Here is a 23,139-nt window from a genome sequence, read left to right as displayed (position 1 = left end):
AAACAGAAAAACGATAAGTGGTTTTTTTTGTTTTTTTTTTTAACTGTGACAGTAACTGGCCCTGGTCACACTGGCTGAACACAGAATGAGCAACTTTGACACATGGGATTTTCTACCATAACTTTCTTTTCTATAGCAGCTAATGAACGGCAGTAAAACTTCTAGGCAAAATTTCAGTCTCTGATAGGTCGCCGCCATTATACAGTAGTGTCTGTTCATCCAAATACCGTATTCCTTTTTTGAATCTCGTCCCTATTTTATAAAAATGAATGAGGAAAAAAGAGAGATTAAAAAAAAACAAGCATTCGTACTAACACTTAATAGATAGGTCTCATAACCCATGACAGTTGGCACAGAGATGGAACTCAACAGGCGTGCCAAATGTGGTGAACGTTCAGCAATATAAATATATTACAAATACAAATATATTTGTATATATTGCATATATATAAATGTATTATAAATTATAAATATATTTATTATATTATATATATTTGTATGTATTATTTAAATATAATCTATATATTAAATAGCTCATGAATATAAATTGCCGATCCCGTAAATATGAAACCAATCATACCAGAAACCTATCACATTTTTAGTCAATTAGTTCAACATTTAGATGTGCCTTCATGTATACTTTCAAGAATATACTATACATGAAATTTCAGGCATCCACTAGCAGGCAAAGAGTGAATAATTTAATGATATGGTGAGGAACTTTATCTTGAGGAACTGTGTCTCACAAAGGAATAATTCCATTTTGAGTTCAAAGACAGAATTTGTATTTCCTCAAGACATTATTATCTTTTCCTAACTATATGATGTTTAGTCACAGGTACACAGGGAAAATTATTCACAGGACAAGAAGTTATATATAGATTCCACAGAACCAAAATATGCCAATTCATCTAAAAGTACTGCTTTTATTGGCATTTACATTCAAATGTCTTTTAGGTCATGGTACAAAGCACTTAATCCTTAAAGCATGATCCTTTTTTTGAACATTACAGATTTTGTTGAACTTCGAGGATTATATTTTTAGACATGAACAATGGTTAAACAATACATTTTTGTTACATCCCCATAACCTAACATAGGCATAGGCTCACACACTTGGCTTTTAATCAGTGTTTGTTGTTTCGGGCATGAACAAATGACCTGCTTGTAGGTATGTGTGTGTATTACATGTGTGACAGGGAGAGAATGTATGTATAAGGGGAATCCAGTTATGACAAGGCACCAAGCAAAGTGGTTCCAATTAACTGATGTTTTAATCCAATTTCAAAGGTCATTTCCAGGAGACCTTTCTGCTCTACTGAACTTGAAAAGATGGTTTTACCAATTTTGAGTATTTGGGTGGTAATTATCATAGAAAACCCTGTTCTACAAAAACTACGTATCTGTTTATAGCAGGAACTATTAGTTACCCACCAATATCCATGCCCTCCATTCTATAATAATAGAATCAGTCCATTTTAAAATGGCTGTCCAGCTAGAGATTACATTTCCAGCCTCTCTTTCAGCCTGGTGTGACCATGTGATTAAGTTCTGGGTATGAGGGGACATAGGTCTGTCACTCCTCACTTCCAAAAAGGAGTGTTTTTGACATTCTGATCCTTCTTCTTCCTCTTGCTAGCTGGCTGGCTGGCAGATGACAAAGACAGGAGCAATCACCTTGCACACAGAGACTTAATCCATACACTGAGGGCGCAGAGGCGCCCTGACCGCCATGATGCCGTTTTGGCTTCCAAATCTCTGATCAAGCAGACCCCACAAAGCCTGGGCCCTGGCCTGAATAAGGCTGGCAAGTTTCCTTCCTTGCTGACCCACAGTGAGAACATGGTGGCCGAAGTGGATGAGGTGAAGTCCATGATCAAATTCCAGATGAAGTTGCTTTGTCTGGCAGTGGCCGTTGGCCACGTGAACATGACAGATGATGAGCTTGTACACAACATCCACTTAACTGTCAATTTCCTGGTGTCATTGCTCAAGAAGAATTGGCAGATTGTCCAGCTTTATACGTCAAGAGCACCATGGGCGAGCCCCAATGCCTGTACTAAGGTGCAGCTTAATAAACCCTAGTGCTACCATTAAAAGAAAAAAAAAAAAAAAAAGCCCCAAGCGCTCTCCCTCTGGTGTTACGTGAAACAAAAACCAAAAACCAAAAGCAAAAAAACCTATTTTGCTTAACACCCTATATTCTAGGATCTCTTACTTAGAGTATCACCGTCTGTTACTGATTAGTACTTTTTTCAATTAAGTTTTATAATACACTACAGTTAGTAACAGTAAAAAATCAGTAAGCATAAAAAAATGATGAATGCACTCAAATCTGCATATTTGATACAGAATGTAGGGCCTGCAAAATTTTCAAAACAACTCTTGAATAAAAACCAACAAGAACTGTGAACTATACATAAAAAAGAAGACAAAAATAAGAAAAGTTATTGAAACTCCTGTCATATACCTAATGATGTCAAAAACTAGAGCCACTTATTTCACGCACACATGGTATCTCATCCAGCAATTTATAGCACCCTTTTTCGTGTTCTTTTAGGTGACAGTCAGTCAGTCAGTTGCAACCTCAAGAGGGGACATAGCAGAGGCTCAGGAAAACAAAGTTTATTATGCTCACAGGTCCTAGAGGAGAAGGATCCTATTTTGGTCAAGTGGTGGAAGACAGAAACAAGGGAGGAGAAGCTCAGGCCAAAGCCTTTATTGGAGTTTCTACAGAAAGCCAAGGCAAGGCAGGGCAAACAGTTTAGGATTAAGTAGTTTGAGTAATTCTGGTGGTCTTTGGGCTATAGGAGGGGTCTCTTGTTGTCTTGTACCTCATCATGGGGTGATTAATGAAGTAGAAGCCAGCCTGCTGGAATATACAGGCCAGGCAAAGGAGGTATGGCTCCAGATTGGTTACTCTGCAGATCAAAGGCATGCTCCCAGCTGAATCCTTTGCTGTCTCTAAGAACTGGCTAGCCCCAGTGGGAGTAGTCTCTCTCCAGTCAGAAAGATTTTTTTTTTAAGAGGTCAAAATATAATACACAAAAAAACAAATAAATACAATAAAACACTATATTTTAGCTAGCTATGTTTGTTCTCATTAAAACATTTCCAGGGGCGCCTGGGTGGCTCAGTCAGTTGAGCATCCAACTTCGGCTCAGGTCATGGTCTCGCGGTTCGTGGGTTTGAGCCCCACTTCGGGCTCTTTGCTGACAGCTCAGAGCCTGGAGCCTGCTTTGGATTCTGTGTCTCCCTCTCTCTCTGCCCCTCCCCTGCTCGCTCGCTCTCTCTCTCTCAAAAAAAAAAAAAAAAGCCTTAAAAAATTTTTAAAGAAAACTTTCTAGGGGTTTTTGATGATTGTCTAAGCTAGAAACAGATCAAAAACGCACAGAATGCAAGCCTTACCACCATACATATAAAGATAAAATAAAACAAAAACACATTGAACATTTCACTTACAAATAAAAATGTACTCTCAATTACTTAAATTTGATTTTAGATGATTTGCAATGTTTACCTATTTTTTTTTTAAATCTCAAGGTCAAAGTTTTATGCCACTTTTTTTTTTTAAATCATTACTTGTATGAGTAGTTTCAACAGTGCTTAATACTGTCTCCTCCTGGGGAATTTAAAAATGGCTGGGGGGACGGGGCGCCTGGGTGGCGCAGTCGGTTAAGCGTCCGACTTCAGCCAGGTCACGATCTCGCGGTCCGTGAGTTTGAGCCCCGCGTCAGGCTCTGGGCTGATGGCTCGGAGCCTGGAGCCTGTTTCCGATTCTGTGTCTCCCTCTCTCTCTGCCTCTCCCCCGTTCATGCTCTGTCTCTCTCTGTCCCAAAAATAAATAAACGTTGAAAAAAAAAATTTTTTTTTAAAAATAAAATAAAATAAAAATGGCTGGGGGGGGTGGGGCGCCTGGGTGGCTCAGTCGGTTAAGCGGCCGACTTCGGCTCAGGTCATGATCTCACGGTCCGTGAGTTCGAGCCCCGTGTCGGGCTCTGTGCTGACAGCTCAGAGCCTGGAGCCTGTTTCAGATTCTGTGTCTCCCTCTCTCTGACCCTCCCCCGTTCATGCTCTGTCTCTCTCTATCTCAAAAATAAGTAAACGTTTAAAAAAAAAAAAAAATTTAAAAATGGCTGGGGGAAGGCATTTGGGGTTGTGCATGGAGTTACAACTTTTATTTAGTGCTGAAGAAGTCAGAAGTTGTAAACAACATGAATATCTGGGACAGTCCTCTCTGTAAAAAGAACTGCCTAGCCCAAAGTGCCAACAGCATCTGTGTTGAAAATTCCTTATCTATAACATGTATACCTTATATTCTTTCTCAGCCAACACTAATCACAAAAATTTTAGTGCCAGGAATCAAATACACAAGATGTGTCTTTAATGTAGTTTTAAAGCAAGCACTTTAAGAATCCAAACCAGGTTTCAACATCAGCATGTTTATCCAGGTATACAAACCATGTTTCAACAACTGTTTTTATAGAAAGAAATTATTTGGGGCCTTTAAAAAGGGAGTAAAATGCCACTTTATTTAGTATCCTGTCAGTAAGAAGGAATAAAATTAATAAATTAGCTAAGTGTAGGTATTATCTATTTTATAAATATGCATAAAACACAAAAATAGAGTATAGAGAACACATTTAAATAAATCAATTTATACAAATATACAACAAATAACCCTAGACAGATACAGAGATTCAGATAGATAAGTAGATGACAAATGGATGGATGGATGGACAGACTAATAAATCATCCTATTCCTGTTTCCAATTATTCACACACCACAAAGGGGTATTTTACTGCTTTTTCACTATATGCAGCATATATAGTTTCAATATAAGGTACACATAGTTTCTCATATTACCCCAGTTAAAAGTGCCAGCTAGAATTGTTCTGTGTGTTTATACACACACAGACATGCATACATACACACAGATGTGTTCGTCAACATATACGTATTTATTTTGAATTAAATTATATGTAATCACTTTTAAATAAAAATGGCCAAAGCACTACAGTAATAACAGATCCACAAAGAGGGATAGGGTACACACATACATATAAAATAATGTGCACCTGTAAAACTACTTCATATATATATGTGTGTGTGTGTATATATATATATATATATATATATATATATATATATAAATAGACTACAATAGGCCATATTTTTTATTTTAAAACAGAACAAGTATTTTAATATCTTTTAAGCATGCAGGTCACTGCTTTCCTAAAATATGCAGGTATACTGATGGTCCTTTTACATGACTGTCTGAATTTTATCTTCACAATCAACTAAGAAGGAGCAATAATTCCATTTTTTTAAGTTTCTTTATTTTTGAGAGAGAGAGAGTACATGTATGTGCATGCTCGAGCGGGGGAGGGGCACAGAGAGAGGGAGAGAGAGAGAATCCCAAGCAGGCTCCTTGCTGTCAGCATAAAGGCGGATGCAAGCTAGATCTTACAAACCATGAGATCATGACGTAAGCAGAAATCAAGAGTGGCATGCTTAAGTGACTAAGCCACACAGGTGCCCCTTTTTGTTTAAGTTTATTTATTTATGTTTGGGGGGGTGGGCAGAGAGAGGAGGAGAGAATCCCAAGCAGGAAGAATTCCATTTTCAAGTTGAGGAATTTGAGGCCTCAAGTGGTTAAGTGACATGTTTTCCATAATAGCAAGAACAATTTTTATATTTTTCCAGTATTATCAGTGCCTAGTCATGCTTCATACATGATGGACAGGCAACACGCTTTGAATAGACAGATAAATGGAGCTCAGAGTTAGTAAGTAAATAACCTAGATTTTCTAATTCCAAAATCAGAAACAGTCAAGAATTTTAAAATATCTAGCTCAATCTCCTAAAAAGTAAACTGTGAAACATTCACCCTTCCAAACATTTGAGTCCCTACTAAAATGCAAGAGTCTGCCAAACACGTCAATCACAGCTATTTACAAAGTATGTCATTGGCTTTTACTGGCTTGCTTCATTCAAAGATTTAATGTGCCTTAACAACACAAAGTAGTATTAAAATGAAGGGTGACCTACAAATTCAGGTGTTTTACAAGATGAAGAGAACTAATCGAATAGATAAACATACAATTGGATTTATTTCTTCTAAGTGGAATTGCATCTAAGGAAAATTGTGAAGCCAAGTTTTTCCTTTTTCCTTCTCAAGTTTGCATTCTCAGTGGTCCACTGACCACAGCCTCAGGGTACCTCAATATTGACGCCCATATAACCATACTACCCTCTTCTTATTTCTCTTCACTCAAGAAAGCCACATCTCTACTGTTGCAGGAGTTAAAAACCTAGATTTTAGTCCCAACTATGTCATTAAATTGCTGTGTAACATCTGGCAGATAACTTTCCCTCACCGAGTTTCAATTGCCTTTAATGTAGAGTTAGGAGATTTAATTAGACCAATGTTTACCAAACCTGCCTGATTAGAAAAAATAAACTGAATCAGCACCTTGTGTGCCTTATTAAGAATATAGATTTCTGCGTGCCACTCTGGATGTATGTAAATTTCACTGTTTTGGGTTTTTTTGGCAGTTTCAGTATATTACCTTGACTTTAAGCCATACATATCCTCCTGAAGTGATCAGTTAACTAAATGTTTTCAAATCTGAAAAAGTAGCCTAAACATCATTCTTAAAAATACACAGCAAATGGCACCTTACGGGGTGTTTTTTATCAGCTTGTCGGGGCTTGAAATTTACTTTCTTTTTACTCATATTCCAGATGGGTGATCTCAAGTAAATACACATTCTTATAGTAGGGAATTCCTTACAAACAAAAATACAAGTACATAAGAAATTTCCAATATTTATGTTCTTTAAAATTACCACAGGTAAACAACTAAACAGTAACTAAACCATTTTCATTAGAAAGTACTTTTAGCTTTTAAAAAAACGCTTCAAACATAATGGAATAAACAAAATAGTCTTACCTAATCGTAATTCTCCAAAATTGCCACATCCAATTTTTTTTCCAACTCTAAAGTTAGGTCCAACCATTAAAACTCCAGAAGATGAAGACCCAGTTCCTCGAGTATTGTGTCCCGACCGACCACTAGGTCGTGCCATTCTATCATCTGATTTGTCCTTGTCTTTCTTTTTATTATCCATATCAAGTTTGCGGTACTCCACTTTGAATTCTTTAATCAAGACAAGCACACTGAAATAGGGTATTGTGAGAATAGGTACATCACTAGGTTAACTGTACCAGGTGGGTAATTGTTAACATTCAAATTGCAGTAGGTAGTCTGTTAACTGGCGCGTGTTCATCCCATTCGTAAAATTTTTCTCAGTTGTCCTTTCAGCAAAACATGTCTTCCAAATTATCCTTTCAACGATGTAAGCTGATATTCATAGAGAGCTAAAATATTAAGAAAGGAAAATTGGTCAACTTAGAGAATTAAAAGAATGTGTTCTGGGGAAATTAATAACATTAAGTTTAGGCAATGGATTATTGCAATTTATGGATTCCCGCTTAAATCAAACCACAGGAGACTTAAAGTGGCCATTACTATCTGTCCTATACTTTAATACCAAAGAGATCACAAAACCAAAGAAAAAGTATTAAAAATTAAAAATGTAATAAAAATGTACTATTTCATAAGCTAATATAATACATTCACTAACTTAAGACCTCCCAACTTAAAATCATTTCAATTCTTACCAGCAAGGCAATATAAGATTTTCCATTTAAAAGCAGAAAAAGAGAATAGATTTTGCAAATTAGTGAAAGACTTTACTTAAAATGTCCTTCCACATGTCCATACACAATAATTCTCAAGGTCTTTCTGAATATACATTCTCATTTGATCTTCATTATTTCAAATATTTCTTACCTATTACGTATATACAGAAATGTACTTCAGAAGTGGTAGTACAAAGAATATTCTTGCCACCCATCACAGGAAACAATTTTATTTTAAGATTTTATTTTTAAGTAATCTACACACCCAAAGTGGTGCTCGAACTCACAACCCTGAGATCAAGAGTCACAAGTCTACTCACTGCAGGAGCAATTGCTCACCCTCAGGAAACAATTAATTCTTATGGAACATTTGAACTAGACTTTAAAATATAAATGTAATTTCACAAGATTAAGAAATACTGGCAGGAATCAACCTCATGAAGTAGAGAAGGGTGATATGTTTTCTAATTTTCTAACATATACATGAAAACAGTAAAGGTCAAAAAAAAAAAAAGTTTTTGGAGGAGGCTTCCCCATTCATCTCCCCTAGGAATTTCACCCATCTAACATGCCTCAATTCTGCAAGCGTAAGCAATCCTCCTACTTTTGTTTGACCAATTTGAGTGGATTCCTACTCTGCAACTAAAGAAGCTTTGACGTCAAAACATAAGAAAACCAGGAGGAATATCAATATCATGTCTTATTCCTATTTCTGAAACTGAGTACACAATGCAATCATAACAGAAGTTGAAACAAACAGTATTTTCTGATCAATTTCCAACAATCCCTCAAATATGCAACTAGTTCTAACACCCAATGTGTTTATACATTTTCTTATTATATTTGCCATACTGACAGTTTGCAGATAAAACTGTAAGCCTCTGTTTGGTATATGTAAAACCAAATAAGTTCTACACATACCGTTTATTCTGTTTCCAAATATAATAGAATAACTGATACTGAAACTATAACTGTAAAAGTGGATAAAACTTAGGAAACATCTTTTTCAGGCACTGGATAATAGGCACTGTGGTCTGTGATATCTGAGAAAAAGGAAATGCATAACGTCAGTCCCACCTTTACCCAAGCTCTCAAGCCAGAAATAATTTTGTGACTACAGCACGAACAGGTGAAACACAGATAGTACAAAGCGATCACAGATCAGAGTCACTGCTGAAGCAAGTGAAATTTGCAGGACATGGTAAACAAGGTGAGGCAGTGGTACAGTGCTGGGGGGTAGGTAGTGGTAGGGCAAAAAACTAGACTACACATATGGGTGGCAATATTCTGGAATATCTAGTAGATCATGGCTACTATGGGGTTAAATGAATAATGGACATACTAAAGGCTGCACAGTGCTGGGAGAGCTTTAAGTTCCTATGTAGTCATGATGGAGAAATCTCAGTAATGTCCCAGGAACTGAGCTGACCCACCACAAAGGCCAGGTCTTAAGAGTAAGGTCCATACCTTAGAATCAAAACTACCCTAGACTGGCCCAACTAAAGCCTAAAACCAAGCCTAGATAGGATTAAGAATAATCCAATTAAATTAACTCCATTCCAGAAACTCAACAAACTTAAACAGACAAAAGACCCAGACTCTTAACAAAGTTGAAATCAAATGTCTAGCACACAGTTAAAAATTACCAGAGATGCAAATAAACAGATTTCCTGCACAGTCAGGAAACCAAGCTGTCAAAAGAATGAGACTCCAAGATGACTGATAATGAAATTAGAAAAGAGGTCTTCAAAACTACTAAATAGCCATTAAAGTTCTATTACATTTAAAAAAAAAAAAAGAGAGAGAGAATGGGGCAGAAAAAAAAAAAAAAACATTTTAATAAATAATGGTTGAAACTGTCCCAAGTTCCATGAAAAACATTAACCTACAAATTGAGGAAATGTGGAAATTTCAAAAGGTATCAAGAGCACTAGAAATCAGAAATGCATGATATTCATTTCCTTAAAAAATACTGTTTGAAGCATAAATAATTTCTCAGGGTCATTTATAACAAAAATGGAAGTAAAATATATGGAAACACACGTAGGGGGATGGTATATGAAATCACATTATTTTCAGATTGTTATATTGGTGAAGAATAATGTGGTTCAATATTAAGTAGCTACATATATATATATATATGTATAAAAAACACATATACATATAACATATATATATGTATTTTAACACTTAGACCACATATAAAAATAAATTACAATATTGGTGAGGAATAATGTGGTTCAATATTAAGTAGATATGTATTCTAACACTTAGACCACATATAAAAATAAATTACAATAGGAATAGCCAAAAAGCTAAGACAAAATATAAAAATAGTAAACAACATTTCATTAAAACAAAAGAGAAACAAGATAGAGGAGAAATTAACAGCAAGACACTAGACTTAAAAATACACATAAAATGAAAATGGACCATTTTCTCAAAAGTCAAAAATAGTCAGACAATATAAAAAAGCAACAGCCAACTATATGCATCTCTAAAAACAACTTCAAATACAAAGACACAAAGAAACTGAAAGTAAAAGAAGAAAGATATACTATGCAAACAGCAAGGATAAGAAAGCTTGAGAGGCTATATAATATTATCATACAAAGTAAATATCAAAACAAAAGAATATCTCCAAAGACGTAGAAGTCCATTTCATAATACAAAAATATTAAATAGAATGACATAAAAGTCATAAATATGTATGAGCAAATTAAACTAAAAACTAAAATTAACAAAACAAAAACTAAAAAAACTAAAGGGAAAAGACAATGATAGTTGAAAATGTTAACAATGTAGTTTCAGTAAATGATGAAGCAGAAGACAAAAATATTAGGATGTATACTGATAGAGTAGATCAAAATATTACCATCAATGACCCTGTACTATTTACAAAATACAACATCCACAAACTGCAGAATACTATTTCCTTTAAACATTCACCAAGAAAGATCATATGCAGTACCATAATTTAAGTGTCATATAACTAAAATATTATAGAGCATATTCTCTCATCAAAACAGAATTAGGGCACCTGGGTGGCTCAGGCAGTTGAACATCCAACTCTTGGTTTTGGCTCAGGTCGTGATCTCACAGTTCGTGGGATCAAGCCCCAGGTCAGGCTCTGCGCTGACAGTGCAGGCTCTGACAGAGCAGAGCCTGTTTGGGATATTCATTTTCATTCTCATTCTCTCTCTCTCTCTCTCTCTCTCTCTCTCTCTCCCTGCCCCTCTCCCACTTGTGTTCTCTCTCTCTCTCTCTCAAATAAATAAATAAACATTAAAAAAAAACAGAAGTAAATAAGGAGTCAAAAATTATATATCTAGAAAATCCACAAATATTTGAAAATTAAATACACTTAAATAATTCATAAGGTGAAAAACAAGTCACATGAGAAATCAGAAAAAAACTAAATGTAATAATGAAACATTAAATTTTATAAGCTGCAAGTAGATCAATGCTTAGAACAAAATTAGAAGCTTTAAATGCCTACATTAGAAAAGAAGTTTTTAGGGGCGCCTGGGTGGCTCAGTCGGTTAAGCGTCCGACTTCGGCTCAGGTCACGATCTCGCGGTCCGTGGGTTCGAGCCCCGCGTCAGGCTCTGGGCTGATGGCTCAGAGCCTGGAGCCTGTTTCCGATTCTGTGTCTCCCTCTCTCTCTGCCCCTCCCCCGTTCATGCTCTGTCTCTCTCTGTCTCAAAAATAAATAAACGTTAAAAAATTTAAAAAAAAAAAGAAAAGAAGTTTTTAGGCAGTGATCTAGGTTTTCTTCTTAAAAAGCTAGAGAAGAGCAAAATAGAAATACTTGAAGAAGTACTTTAATAGAGCTATTGTTAATATCCCATGGATGTGTACGTAAATATAGTTTCAATGAATGAACACAGGAATTCTCAGCAGATAAATGACAAAATATCAAACAAAAAAATGCAAACTCAAAGACTCATATCTGAAATGAAAAACTAACTTCAATGGATGCACTTAAGAGTAATTGCATAAAGCAGAACCAAGTGTCGATGAACCTGAAAGGAGATCCAAAGAAATTATCCAGGGAGGAAAATCAATAAAATAGAAAATAAATAATAGAGAAAGTAAATAAAGCCAAAAAATTCATTCTCTGAAAATGGTCAATAAAAGTGACCTAGAAAATTTCCTCCTAGAAAAAAGGACCAAAAATAAAAAGAGAAAATCCACAAAAAACAAAAAACAAGAATGAAAGAAGGAATATCACTGAAGAACTTACAGATTTTAAAAGGATAAAGGATAATTATGAGCGACTTTACGCCAATTAATTTGGTAAGTCAAATAAAATGGACAAATTTCTTGAAAAATCCAACATATGGTTACAAGATGAAACAGAAAATATCAACAGCTCTGTATATATATATATATATATATATATATATATATATATATATAGACATACACACATATATACATATATATTTTTTTAATGTTTATTTATTTTTGACAGAGAGAGAGAGAGAGAGAGAGAGAGACAGAGCATGAGTGGGGGAGGGGCAGAGAGAGAGGGAGACACAGACTCCTAAGCAGGCTCCAAGCTCTGAGCTGTCAGCACAGAGCCAGACGCGGGGCTCGAACTCACAGACCACGAGATCATGGCCTGAGCCGAAGTCGGATGCTCAACTGCCTGAGCCACCCAGGTGCCCCAAGCTCTGTATATATTTTAAATTTTTAATTTATTTAGAAAAATCTCTCAGATATTCGAGTGATGATTCTAGTTATATGAAGTTCTAGAATCAGCAAAAATGAGTTGTGGTGAGAGAAATCACATCAGTGTTGCCTAGGGTGTTAGGAAGTCTGGTTGAAAAGTAACATGAGGGAACTTTTTGGGGAAAGGAAATGTACACCGTAACTGAGAGGATTACAAAGGTGAATACATTTGTCTAAACTCATCAAACTATACTTAAAACCTCTGCATCATATTATATGTCAGGAACACTTCAAAGTATGGCTTTTATTTATTTTTTAAATGTGACTTTGAGAAATAACCTACATCCAAAACAATTAATGCTTTAGCTGAAAGTATGTTTTCTCCCTACTATAACATTATCATAAAAGTTATCTTAAAAATTTTTTTTAAAGCTAAGGAACATATCAGTATTTTATTTTAGAAGTTTTAAAGGGCCCTTCTATACTTCTATTACTTCTAAAAGTAATTTTCCTCTTATAATTTTTCATGTTATTTTAAATATGTAGCTTTTTGTTTATATTTAATCAAACACCCAAAACACATTCAATGTATAACAGGAATTCAAATAATAAAGTAAAAATATCCCTTGGGATACCCATACCCCTTGTCCTTCATCTCCCTTACCTACCCAGAAGTAATAACCATTAATTACCTTCAGTTTGGTGTGTATGCTTTTTTTGTAATGCCTTTTTTATAATACATGCATAGCCTCACAAAATGCACTATTTCTAGGTCTGCTGTTTGTTTTACAGAAGTCCTTGTGAAACCTCTAAAGAACCAAACCTGCCTGCATTTGAAAGTGTTTCATACATTAAAGGGCTATTATTGCCCTTTCTCCTTCGTACCCCTCTACCAGACATGGACCAGGGAGGAGCAAGCCAGCATAATGAATGGGGGGAACAAAGAGTCACGAGACAAACCCAAATCCCTTCCCCAAAGTTCTGGAGCCAAGGGCCAAACCTGAAAGAGGGACGTGGGGAGACAGTGGTAGAAATAAGCAATCAATCAGCTTAAAATTGAACTTCAAAATTGCAACAGGTACTTTTAATACCTGAAAATAAGTCCACTGCTAAACGTGAACTTATTCTTATAAACACGTGACAAGGAAGCAATAGAAACTCACTGAGACGCCATCTATGAGTGGCAAAGGGGGAATAATCAAAGTAGATATATGATAATACTGGTTAGTGAGAAGTGAAGCTGTTTCCTGTTTTACTCCATCCAGGTCACCACATTCAAGAAACTTCATAACCCTGTAATAATAGATTTCTTAGTCTTTAAAATATTTTTAACAAATTAGATTTTTTGTTAGAATATTCTCTTACTAAGGATCTCAAACAGTGCTAGTACTCTCCCCTATTATAGCAACTGTCTAACAATGTTAGAATTGCCTACAAGTGTGGCTATTCGCTAGAGCCACAAATTCCAGCCTGCGGACTAAATGTAGCCTGCTGCTTGTTTTGAACAGCCTGCAGACTCAGAATGGTCTTTACATTTTTCCATGGCTGGGGGAAAAAATTAAAAGAATGATCATATTTTGTGACACATGAAAATTACATGACATCCAAACTGTATTGTTCACAAATAAATTGTGTTACGGATGAATCCATGTTTATTTGTTTACATATCTCCACGGCTGCTTCATGCTACAAGAGCTGAGTAGTTATGAGAGACCATATGTGGCACTCTTACCCTTTCCCACTGCTGCACAACGCAGCACAAACCACAAACTGCTGGGACTGTCACGCTTCTAAAGCACAGTGGAGTGAGGACTGTGTATTTCAAATGAGACGGCAAAGCAATGTGTTTATTTTAGCACTCTACTGGAGAATACGGTACACTTGGACGTGATCACAACCACTAGTTTTCTACTGCACTATAACAAATTACCAAAAACTCAATGGCTTACAGCAATACACACTTATTAGTTCACAGTTTCTGTGGATCACAAGTCTGGGCACAGCTCAACCGAGTCATTTGCTCAGGGTTTCACAGGCTTCATTCAAGGTATCAGCTAGGCTGCGTTTGTATCTGGAGGCTGACGTAGGAAAGATTTCTCTTCCAAACCCCTACAGATTACGGGCAGAATTCACATCCTTGCCATGGATAAGTAAGGGCCCGTGCTTTTTGCTGGCTCCCAGATGGAGGATACCCTCAGGTCCCACACAGTATACCTACAGTTCCCAGAAGCTATCTACAGTTCATTGCCACATGGGTTTCTCCAACATAGCCACTTACTTCTTTGAGTCCCCAAAAAGAATCTTGAGCTCCAATTTTCTATGTAAGGTCAAATAACCTTCCCTCATACCTAAGTCCCAATCTTTGTACCCTACTCCAATATGCCAGTTCTCCCAGGTCTTGGGAATCCTTGCTATATCCTTCTAGACCTCTTTGATGCTACCTGCCTACGGAGGATTAGAAAAAAAGAAGTCTTGGAACACCGACTAGTTGTGAAGGCTTGGGCAAGGCTTCATCTATGCTTCTCTTATTAACTATAAAATTGAATTACACCAGGAGACTTCTAAGGATACTCTTACATTATGTGCAATATTTTAACTGCCTGTTGAATTTGATGACAAGTACTCTTATATGTAACTTTGTGATCTCTGAACCTAACACACCACTGGGCATGTAGGACAGTCAAGAGATAGTGCAGATTAATAAATGAGTTCTTCCTGTCTCTAAACATTTCCAGGTTTCAGTTGCACGATTCCAATTTAGAGCCTTCCCAGGTACATATCAGCAGACTCCCTAACATCAGGCTCTTCGTTCATCTGAAACACCTCAGTGAACCTCATTCTCGTATGCCAGTCAGTGCGCTACCAGAGCTCCCAAGGATCCCCTGGATGAGAGGGCACTCCCTCGCCTGAAGTACTCTGTTAATACTGTCTGCGTTTCTGCTTTCCATACTGACTCATCCTAGCACCAGAGACAAATCGGTTCTGAAAAGTGAAGATATTTTTCAGCTATAACACCAGCAGACCATGAGTCACAAATCCAAATGTCCAAATGAGTAAGGCAGATAATATACATGGGTGAATCAAGCAGAGAATAAGACAAGAAGAAATACTGGGGACTAGAGCAAACTGGAAAGCGAATCCCCATTCCAAAGGGGCAGCTATTACTCAGCTGTAAACAACTGCTGCCATTCAGGAAGCTAGATGTTCCAATTTTTCCAGAAAACCCAGAAGCCAATATTTTTATATAAAATTTCTATCGTTGCTATTTGCTGAGCACTTACTATGCTAAGTACTTTAAATAGATGAGCCCATCAATTCTCAAAACTGTAAGTAGGATTACAACGAACCCCTTCTTTTATCAAGAAGGAAACAAACATGTAAAGAAATCGTACCACCATCAACAAGTCTGTATGTGCGTGGTATAGCTAGAACATGATGAACAAAAAGTAGAATTCCTAAGTTCATGTTATTATCCACTTTACCTCCTAGTGTATAGCCGCTACCTTTCTATCTGGATCTGCAGCATGGGACTGCTCCCTTTTGCCAGCCTATATTCTCAGTATCTACAGCACCTCAATGTTGCCAGATCATAACCTGAACCAACCTGGGGTAGAGGAGGGAACTCACCATTCAACAAGCCACAGAAGACAACAGGTGAGGGAGCCTGGGTGGCTCAGTCTATGACCCTGATTAAACAACCCTGTACAAAGGAATTTTCTTTTCCCCTTTTATAACTTATTGACAGGTTGTTGTTTTTTTTTTAATGTTTATTCATTTATTTTGAGAGAGAGCACAAGTGAGCAAGGGAAGGGCACAGGGAAAGGCAGAGAGAGAGAGAGAGAGAGAGAGAGAGAGAGAGAGAGAAAGAGAATCCCCAGCAGGCTCCGCACTTGCCAGCGCAAAGCCTAACTCAGGGCTCGATCCCATGAACCGTAAGATCATGACTTCAGCCAAAATCAAGAGTCAGATGCTTAACCGACTGAGCCACCGAGGCACCTCGATTGACAGGTTTTTAATTTTTCCTCAAGAAAAAAAAGTGGTATTGAAAAATTCAAATAGTAGAATATGAGGCAAGAGACTAATACATCTTTGCTTTTAGCAAATATAGTGATTAACTTAATAAAAATGTTAATTCTACCGTGAATAAATACATAACTCATCCTAAAATAACTAAAAAATATTGTCAAAACTTGGTAAGAATATTTCAAATCATTGAAAAGTAAAGTATTAAGTGCTTCTACAAATCACAGTTTTTGTTTTGTTTTGGTTTGGTTTACTGTGAATGACAACAGAGTCCACCAATACTGGAAACAGTTGTAGAATTCCTAACCTGGACTCCAGGGACCTCCTGAGCATTTGAAGACAGAGTCCACAATTTGCAACAGATCGTCAGAACATTATATGATCCTAAAAAAGTTAAGAACCACTGAAAAGTGTATTGTTATTTTCTCACTAAATTACTTTATAGGTACATTTTTAGGAACAATCTATCCTAAAAACCAGATAACACCTGTACTTTATTAAAAAGCCAACCTTGTTATCGAATTGAGGGCAGTTTTCAATAAACACACCACAAAACAAGTGAGAAAAATTTCAAGTGAGGAAATCAAGCGAAAAGTTAAGTCACGTTAGAAACAGAACTATGTGAGATGCCTGGGTGGCTCAGTCAGTTGAGCGTCCAACTCTTGACTGCAGCTCAGGTCAAGATTCCGGGGTCGTGGGATAGAGCCCTGCATCAGGTTCTGTACTGAATGTGGAAACTGCTTAAGATTCTCTCTCTCTCTCTCTCTCTCTCTCTCTCTCTCTCTCTCTCTCTCTCCGCCCCCCCCCAGCCCCTCTCCCCTGCTCATGCTGTCTCTAAAATTTAAAAAAATAATAATAAAGAAAGAAATTTAAAGCAAAAGAAACAGAACTATGTAATACTAAATACAAAACGGATACCATGCAGTTCACTACCCATACTTAACAAATTTATTTTTTTGATTTCTGATGTCTAATTGTCACGCAAAAACAAAAATAAGCAGATACAAGATTCAGAGTGTCCATTAAAGCTACCCCAGTTGCTAAAAGCCCACACATAATCCTGGTAGAGTATTATACCTATAGATGCAGTCGATAGCAATAAGAGAACATTTCTCTCAGAAGTTTTAAGTTCAAAAACTACAAGGAAGAGAATGGAAAAACACAGCGTGAAAACTTCAAAATGAGCCATCCAGAGATAACAAAACTACTGAGAGAAGAAAGTTTCATACAAATATGGCTGGCATATGCTTCCTTTTAACACGAATTAAATAATGATCTATATGGCTTAAGGATGTTTTAACTTTTATAAGAGATACTACCCCTTTAACTGAAACCCTAAACCTTCTAAAACCAAAATGAACAGACCCGGATTTAGTTAATGTGCTTAAAACTACATGAATGTGCACAAATACTAACAAAATATTTCCAAATTATGTTTGACTCTATCATTATTCTGGGCATACTGACTTCAATACCTATATTTAAAAGACAGAATTTATTAAAGTGATGTATCTTTAAATTATCCTCAAGAGGAGATAAATAAGCTTCATCAAATGCCTTGCTTTTCATAAGCAATTACAATTTTGATGTAGTAACATCCACTAATAAAGATAAAAAAGAGCTGCTAAATACAAAAAACATTAGACATAATCTGATTAGATGAACAGAAATGTAGGCCACTGGCATACTTCTCATTTGATGATTGCTGATGAATCTTCAAAACAGAAAACAGAAAATCAGAATTCTCTCATCTTCATGGCCCAATAATTTAATATGTTATGGAGCCAACTGACCTTCTCTTAGATTGCAACTAGATGAAACAGGGTAGTCTGAGAACTTATCAGTATAGTATCTTCTACCTCATAAAAAACCTCCCAGAGCCAGCTAAGGCTTTCAAATATTAATGAGCAACTCTAAATCTTTTTAAATGCTGATTAATACTCCACCTACTTTCCCAAATATTGCTGCAGTACATACAGACTGTTTCGTGAATCTGTAATATCAAGCATGAACATTTCCTACGGTTATCTTTTCATGCTGAACACGTTAATCAATGTCTTTTGCAAACACAAAATTAGACGTGACAGAAATTTTAGGATTAACTTTTTGGGGTGCCTGGGTGGCTCAGTCGGTTAAGCATCTGACTTTGGCTCAGGTCATGATCTCAAGGTTTGTGGGTTCAAGCCCACGTTGGGCTCTGTGCTGACAGCTCAGAGCCTGGAGCCTGCTTCGGATTCTGTGTCTCCCTACCTCTCTCTGCTTCTCCCTTGCCTGTGCACTGTCTCCCTGTCTCTCAAAAATAAACAAACATTTTTAAAAATTGAATAAATAAATAAATAAATAAATAACAAAAATAAAATTAACTTTTTTTCACGTGTTGCTTGTCAGAGCATCGATTTCTCACTGCTTTGTTATCTGAAATGAAAAAGTCCACGTTTAGTATATGAAATAACCCATTCAGTGTTTCAAATGCTTTATTCAGTCTCTAAAAATTACATTACAATACATGTCTCCAGGCTTGTCCGAAATTTAAATGAATAAAGATATCTGTGATATGACGGCTCGCTGTTATATCACATGCTTCTATTAGCAGCAAATGTCCCAGTTACTGGTTTCTGGCATGAGCTCAACTGTGGTTGTCTAAGAAAAGACTAAACACTTATTTTTAAAAGCTAAATCATTAACTGTAATGTCAAAAATGGAGATTAATTTCTCTAATTACATACTACAGAAACTTATTTTGTCTCACAGATATTTAGTAACTTTCATCTACAACACTTAACATTTTTTAAACCTGATTTCAGTGATGCCCCTTGTATATGCCTATCAAGATCCAGGATATTCTAGTCTTTAAAAACAGCCATCAGTTCCATTAGAGCAGTGTTCTCCAAACTGCAGATCATGACCCTAAATTAGCAGGTTGTTAAACTAATATAATAAGTCTCAAGCAGCACTTGTTTAAATGAAATAGTATTAATTAGAAAAGAAAATGGAGTACACATATGTCATAAAGAATAGTTTAGTTCAATGAGATTTTGTTTTCGTTCTTTATATCAATGCATAGTATCACTGGGTCACAATGTAAAATATATTTTTATAGGTAGTGACAAATATATTTCTATGAGTTGTGGTCAAAAAGTATTCCTAAGTTTGAAAGATATAGCCTAGGAGTATCAAAACATACTATATTATAACCAGTTATAACTGAGTCAATTTTTTTTAAATGTTTATTTCTGAGACAGAGAAAGACAGAGCATAAATGGGGGAGGGGCAGAGAGAGAGGGAGACACAGAATCCGAAGCAGGCTCCAGGCTCTGAGCTGTCAGCACAGAGCCCGACGCACAAACCGTGAGATCATGACCCAAGCCAAAGTCGGTCGCTTAATCGACTGAGCCACCCAGGGGCCCCTAACTGAGTCAATTTTTAAAGAGAAAAATTTATTGAAGTCTCAATTTTCTTAATGTACATAAATATTACTGAATATCTAATTAAGTTCATTTTTTTATTTTTTTTTTAATGTTTATTCATTCTTTAGAGAGAGACACACACACACAGACAGGGGTGAGTCGGAGGGATTGAGACACAGGGAGACACAGAATCCAAAGCAGGCTCCAGGCTCTGAGTTGTCAGCACAGAGCCCAACGCGGGGCTGGAATTCACGAACTGTGCGATCACGACCTGAGCCGAAGTTGGACGTTTAACTGACTAAGCCACCTAGGCGCCCCTAATTAAGTTAATTTTCTAACTATCCAGGTCTGACCACTTTCTAGTAACTAGGATATGACTATTTCATGGGTCCTCAAAGTATCTTTTATTCCTCCTCTTTGCAATTTCACAGGTGAATTTATACTCTCACTGGTAATACCCCTTATCACAGCTAGATTCTCAATAGTTGGAACAGGAGGGAATGTTTCATTTGAGCACGTCCAGCACCCCAAACATTTATTATATACACAGCCAGAGAAGCATACATCACCCTCATCTCCTGATCCTTTAAGCATGATGGGAATGAAAAATCAAGTAGAGGTCTTATCAAATTTGTATTAATGGAATATTCACCATATCAATGAGGAGGTCATCTCATCGCCTATAAACGTAAACATGGCTGAAAACCCCAAACACAGGAATGGTATTAAACTCCAAGCCATCGGGGCACCTGGGTGGCTCAGTCGGTTAAGCGTCCGACTTCAGCTCAGGTCACGATCTCGCGGTCCGTGGGTTCGAGCCCCGCGTCGGGCTCTGGGCTGATGGCTCAGAGCCTGGAGCCTGCTTCTGATTCTGTGTCTCCCTCTCTCTCTGCCCCTCCCCCATTCATGCTCTGTCTCTCTCTGTCTCAAAAATAAATAAATGTTAAAAAAAAAAAACAACTCCAAGCCATCAAGGAAAGTCTTGTTCTGCTTTGGAGCACTTACTCTCATTCAACAAATACTTACTGAATATTTACTCTGTACCAGGCACAGTGCAAGGGTCTCAGGATACAGCAGTGAACCCGTCCCAGAGAAAGTCTCACCATGCCTCTTCCAGACTACCTACTTCCGTGCCTCCCTTAACTATATTTTTTATTCTGATTAAAAAGGATATTCTCCTGTACCTGACCAAAACTACAAACAGTTGGTCCCAGGAGTTATGTTCTTTTTTTTTTTTTTTTTTTTTTTTTTAATTTTTTTTTTTTCAACGTTTATTTATTTTTGGGACAGAGAGAGACAGAGCATGAACGGGGGAGGGGCAGAGAGAGAGGGAGACACAGAATCGGAAGCAGGCTCCAGGCTCTGAGCCATCAGCCCAGAGCCTGACGCGGGGCTCGAACTCACGGAGCGCGAGATCGTGACCTGGCTGAAGTCGGACGCTTAACCGACTGCGCCACCCAGGCGCCCCCCAGGAGTTATGTTCTATACAGTCGCAGCAAACCCTGCAATGGGGAACACTGGACCACTGCTCCTAGGGAAGATCAGTTCCTGCAAGACGGTGGTCACAACATTCTCATCCAATGATTAATATACAACCTGTTTCACAGAAGTTTCTCTTTAAAGATGTCTTATTTAATACATGTTATTAAGTCATTAACATTGAACTCAGAGCCAACAGCACTAAAACTCATACCTCCATGAAGCCCATGTAACATACTTTTCTCCATAAAGCATATGACAACCTTTTGGAGTTGAGGAACACCAGAGAGTACTTCGGTACTACAATGGGGGCCATTTTAAGCAGCAAAATCAAAAGGCCTCAAAAATGCACCAGAAAGCAAAAGAAGGTAGAACATCACCTTGTTCGATTTTAGGTGGGAACATGCACATCAGGTACTTTGAATTTTTTGCCACTCCGCGCATGTGAATATCCGTGAATGCCTGGAAAAGCACCAAGAATGTGGATTTGAGGGTTACAAATAAATGTTAGCAAGGAGAGAAAACTGCAAATATAGAATCTGTTAATCATGAGGATCAGCCCTAACTGATGAGGAGAATATTCTCTTTAAATACATTCCCATCTAAAGAGTAAGAAATGACAGAATTCAAATACCATCATTATGCAACTCCTAATGAACTAATGGAAGTAGGAAAGTACCAATTGCTGCTAACTTCACAAAAAGAAAGACAACCTTTGAGCTTCCTGATGGAAGAAGAGAACTGATGAAACCTCTACATCTTACAACCAATTTAAAGGAAAGACAAGATGCAATGTTTTTACTATTCAACTTTGAGACAACCCATTTTTTAATCTGATGTCCTCAACGGAAGGAGATTTTATGCAACTCAGTCTCCCCATTGTCTAATATAACACATAATACAGAGCAGACATTTGTTAAAGGCCTACTGCAGAAATGAGTGAGTGAATGAATGAATGAATGAACGAACAGAGAAACTACCTCTTGCAAGGTCACGAATGTTAATTTCTAAGATCATGTCTTTTTCAAGGAGAGAAGGAAAGAAAAAGGTATGGACAGGCAGGCAATTTATAGCTCTAAGAGGTACTATAAGGAGAGTAACACCTCACAAATCAAAGGTCATTTATACTGTGATTTCAACTCTCCAAAACAGAGCTATGAACCAGAGGGAAAAAAATTACTTAAAGGAGGTCACAAAATGTGTACTCTGCTCATTAAACAAAAAGAGCCCCTAAACTATATTTTACCTTAATTTTAAAATAATCCTGATCAGTTTATTATTAGAAATCAAACATAAAAGGAAAAATTGAAGTGACTAGTCAAAACATGACAGAGAACCAAGAAGACAACTTTATACACCTCAATAAATTCACAGTCTATGCATAACAGCACACTAAACGATGTGCAAAATGAGAACCCTGACTCAGCAAGATCTGAGTATGTTTAGAAAACACTGAGGAGTGTACTTGAAAAGGTTACCGCTTGAAAAAATACTAAAAGAAAACATTTTAGTATAAATTCAATCTTCTAATTGGTCTAACAGGCCAGTGACTAATAATGCCAGATAAATGAGAAAGTACTTCACAAAAGTCAGTAGCTGTTTCATATGTAGTTCTCATAATGAAATTATATTTTTCATCCTGACTATAGCGCCAATTTCCTAATTTAGAAAAATATAATTACAAGTAACAGCCTCATGTAGGCAAAGGTCACAAAATTAAAAGGTTCATTCAAGGGAATCAACGTTTGAGAATTTTATTTCGGAAGCTAATAGTGTCAATTTTCATCATAGCAAGAACTTAACGTTGTAACTGACAGTAAATCATGAACAACCAAGTCAACTTCT

General features: G+C 36.9%; 1 protein-coding gene across 7 annotated transcripts in view; it reads right to left on the bottom strand.

Annotated features, from left to right (window-relative positions):
* CSNK1G3 (casein kinase 1 gamma 3) overlaps positions 1–23,139 on the bottom strand; it is a 105,890-nt gene that overhangs the window by 67,576 nt on the left and 15,175 nt on the right. For all 7 annotated transcript variants that reach the window (XM_032592728.1, XM_030317156.1, XM_030317157.1 and 4 more), the window contains exon 2: positions 6,957–7,384. In XM_032592728.1, coding sequence (XP_032448619.1) covers positions 6,957–7,134 — 178 coding nt within the window. In that variant the 5' untranslated portion in view covers positions 7,135–7,384. The remainder of the gene's footprint in view (positions 1–6,956; positions 7,385–23,139) is intronic.

This window comes from Lynx canadensis, chromosome A1, assembly GCF_007474595.2.
Source record: "Lynx canadensis isolate LIC74 chromosome A1, mLynCan4.pri.v2, whole genome shotgun sequence".
NCBI classification, from domain to species: domain Eukaryota; kingdom Metazoa; phylum Chordata; class Mammalia; order Carnivora; family Felidae; genus Lynx; species Lynx canadensis.
Note: the sequence above shows the minus strand (reverse complement) of the source record. Positions and strands in the feature narration are given on the sequence as shown.